The 3,849-nt window shown below is 44.2% G+C and overlaps 1 protein-coding gene across 3 annotated transcripts; it reads left to right on the top strand.

Annotated features, from left to right (window-relative positions):
• The first annotated feature begins 9 nt into the window (after window positions 1–9).
• Window positions 10–2,920, top strand: LOC125769383 (uncharacterized oxidoreductase YjmC). Of its 3 annotated transcripts, none has more exons than XM_049438103.1 (6): window positions 10–126; window positions 592–923; window positions 1,410–1,808; window positions 1,877–2,091; window positions 2,161–2,517; window positions 2,583–2,920. In XM_049438103.1, the coding sequence occupies exons 2-6, from the start codon at window positions 596–598 to the stop codon at window positions 2,739–2,741; spliced, it is 1,458 nt and encodes a 485-aa protein (XP_049294060.1). In that variant the 5' UTR covers window positions 10–126; window positions 592–595; the 3' UTR covers window positions 2,742–2,920. The 3 variants fall into 3 exon arrangements, with proteins under 3 accessions (XP_049294060.1, XP_049294059.1, XP_049294058.1); XM_049438102.1 differs by having other exon boundaries at window positions 10–200; XM_049438101.1 differs by having other exon boundaries at window positions 10–252.
• Window positions 2,921–3,849: the final 929 nt, after the last annotated feature.

Below are 3,849 nucleotides of genomic sequence, written 5' to 3'. Positions count from 1 at the left end.
TGCGTAGAGGTCGGTTCCCTTTTTTTCGTTGAGCGCGAATCACTGCAACCAGCAGTTGCCCGCAAAAGACTGTTCCGCGTGCACAGTAGAAAGTGTGTTGCAAGCGTTTGGTAGCCGTTTTACCCGGTGGATTGATAAGATTAGGAACTATAGAAACATCTTGATCAGTTAGCATACGTTTGATTATTGGCGTGCTGGTGGTGTGTAGAGATAGGTTGATAAGAAGTTTGTGTGTGGTTGTGTGTACGGCAGGTGTGGCGAAAGCATCATTACTTTCCTACTAAACAATTGAATCTTTTCTTCATTTGTTAAAATCAATTATTACAAATTGTATAGCATAAAAAAGAGAATTTTATTTTATTTTATTATACGAACACAATATCAAAAGCTACATTTCCACTACTTATAAAATAAACTCTGTTAAATTGGGTGTCGTAACTCAACCATCCCACACAGCCTTTTTTTATTTTATTGTCACTTAAGGGCCACAACAAACGTGACCTTCCCTTACTGGTGCTCAACATTAAATATCCAATCTTTCTTTCGTTTCGAAACAATCCTCTCTCTCTCTCTCTCTCGCACTCCGCTCAGAACGATGCAAACGGCACGCTCCATCCGATCGGTGCTCGTTTGCTTCCAGAACCTGATTTCACGTGCGGCACCAACACCACCGTCATCGCGCCGCGGGTTTGCCACATCTTCCAGCATTGTGCAAACATCATCACGCAGCACGACCACGATGATGATCACATCGACGGTACGGGCAATAGCGGCAAACGCACGCACCGGCCTCGCTATTCGTCAGTTGAGCGCCACCAGCGACAGTACAACAGCGTCCAACAGCTTGTCCAGTGTTGTGCTTGTGCGGAATCAGAAACGGAAATATTTGTCCAACTGTCGGCTCGCAAGCAGGCAAGACTTTGGTAAGTAAGAACGATCGATCGTAAAGACGCGATCACAAGGCAAACGATCTTCAAGGAGATCTGTTTTATTCAAAAGTGGTATCGCTGCCACAAAGACAAACAGGTCCAATTTGCAACATTCTTCGTGTATGGTAAACAATTAAAACCTGTTTTGTTTTTTTGAAACCGCGTTCTTATCGGAAGCGACCACCAAAAGGGAAGATTCTGTGCTAACTGGCAAAGTTAATACGACATGGTAGATAGCGATTGGCACTTTTGCTTACGAGTGCCGAGATAACCGAAAATCCCTCACGAATGACACAAATACACGGTCCGGTCGGGTTCAGTTTCTCTTATCAGAATAAGGTTTGACCTGGTAACAAACACCCAAATAGCAGGACTCGATAGTATCACTTTCTCAGTCCATATTTTACCACGCTAATGGAGACAACGTTCTAACGATCGTGATCGTGTCCCATCTTTAATTGTATTCTCCGTTGTTTGCAGAACCATCACCCTTTGCCTACACGCAGCACCGAAATATGAGTTCCAGTGTTGCCGCCAAACAAGGGCTTGTGGCCGTGGAAGAGGCACGCCGTTTCATGGTGGACTGTTTGGTCAAGTCGAAGACACCCGTAGCCCACGCGAAACAGCAAGCCGATTTACTGCTGGAAGCGGATTACCGTGGACACTTTAGCCATGGCATGAACCGACTCGAGATGTACATTAACGATCTGCACAAGAATGCTTGCAGCGGTGAAGCGGTCCCGACCGTTCTCAACGAAACGCCCGCTACCGCTTGGGTCGATGGGAACAATGGTCTCGGTGCGGTTGTCGGTAACTTTTGCATGGATTTAGCTATCCGGAAAGCGAAGGAAGTTGGTGTGGGATGGGTTTGTGCTAAGCGTAAGTACCGGTGGTTGTTTTGTGAATTGTGAAGGATTGCTAAGACATGTTGGTTTTACATGATTTAGGTTCGAACCATTACGGAATTGCGGGATGGTATACGCTTCGGGCGATGAACTCGGGATGTATTGGTATGTCCATGACGAACACCTCACCGCTGGCAAGTCCAACCCGCAGCAAAGAGGCAGCCCTCGGTACGAACCCCATTTCGGTCGGTGCTCCAGGAAAGGATGGTGATGGATTCGTGCTCGATATGGCAACCACGGCTGTTGCTGTCGGAAAGGTAACAATCATAGTCCGGAACTTTAATGACAAACATTATTCATTGGATCATCTTCATGCCTCGTTACAGATTGAAATGCAACGGCGTAAAAATGAACCCATCCCGGTCGGTTGGGCACAAGGACCCGATGGACATCCGACAACGGATGCGAGTGTTGCGTTCGACACAGCTTGCCTAATGCCGCTCGGTGGTACGGAAGTAACATCCGGCTACAAGGGATACGGTCTCGGCGCGATGGTTGAAGTATTTTGTGGCATTCTGTCCGGTGCAAATTACGCCACGAAGATACGAAAGTGGACACATGCCGGAGCAGATTCGGAAGCCGATCTGGGACAATGCTTTGTGGCCATCAATCCGGCCTGCTTTGCACCGGGTTTCGAAGGACGACTATCGGATCTGAATAGTATTCTGCGCAATATGCCAATGGTAGGTGGTTTTCGGGTATTTATATAAAATCTCAGCATTACAAACTGATTTGTTACCATTTTTAGACTGATCCAAACCATCCCGTACTGGTTGCGGGTGATCCGGAGCGACTCCACATGGCTAAGGTGGATAAGGACGGTGGACTGCCTTATCATGTGAACCAAATTAAAACCTGCACGGAGCTGTCGGAACGTTTGGGTGTGAAGCCGATTGAAGTGATTTAGAGCATGCAGGCAAGAGAAAGCATGTAATTCTGTCGAACATGTTGAAGGGTTTCAAGGTTTTAAACATATCACATAATGTTGCTACGTTTCATGTATACGCTTATTCCTTTACCGGAAGTTGTTTACCCTTTTATGAAGCGTCACATGGTTAAGAAATAATTCAATAAAGTATTAAATGATATGCAAACAAAAGCATTCCAACATGTATTTATGAACCGAATAGAAACAATCGACTTTTCAAATCATTTCCAGCATATTGTACCCAATTGGAAGAGTTCTAACATGTTAAATAATAATTTCAAAATGTTTATGTTTTGCTCATTAAAATTGGATAAAGCAAAATAAGCATTTTTGTACAATTTTGTACAATTTAAAAACGCGCGTGTTTTCGTTTTGTTTTCATCAATGCCTGTTTACATGGAAACATGACATTCCTACCCCTCAACCAATGACAGTTCTCGCATGTTACGATCGATATCAAAACAAACCTTCCCAAGCAAAAAGTTTCGACTTGTCAAAAGCAAATGCCGGAATGTCTCCCTCTAAACAGTATCCCGTGCCTGCTCGCACTTACACTGAGCGAGAGTCGGTCAGAAAGCTCGAGTCGAGTCTGATGAGTTTTCTCATGCTGTTCGCTTCTCTTGGGTTATGCCCTCTTGCTCGTACTCACGCTCGTTCTACCGTCGATACAAAAGTGTACAATCCGTGCGGTTGTCAGACTGCTCCAAACACCAACAACACCAACAAATGCATTGGTTTACAACAAATCGATGCTACCCGAGTTGTTCGCGGGATCGTATACAGAATCGCTGTACGTTTGCTTTCCTAATTTTTATCATTATTAATAACATAATTATTAGTTCAAGACATCATACAAAAATAAAACAACAGCAAACATGATCGAAGCCTCTTTATGTTACTGTTTTCTATCACGATTTTGTTGTGAGCTAATATACGTTTTGGGCGTTGGAATCCGATTTGATTATAGTACCGTGAAATAAAGAGCCCCCAAAGTACTAATTCGTTATATGCTCACACTGCAGAATTATCCCAACATTTGTATCATGTGTATACGTCGTATCATATGAATGGAAGCTGATGATGATAA

The sequence above is a fragment of the Anopheles funestus genome, chromosome 3RL (genome assembly GCF_943734845.2).
Source record: "Anopheles funestus chromosome 3RL, idAnoFuneDA-416_04, whole genome shotgun sequence".
Classification (NCBI taxonomy): Eukaryota; Metazoa; Arthropoda; class Insecta; order Diptera; family Culicidae; genus Anopheles; species Anopheles funestus.
Note: the sequence above shows the minus strand (reverse complement) of the source record. Positions and strands in the feature narration are given on the sequence as shown.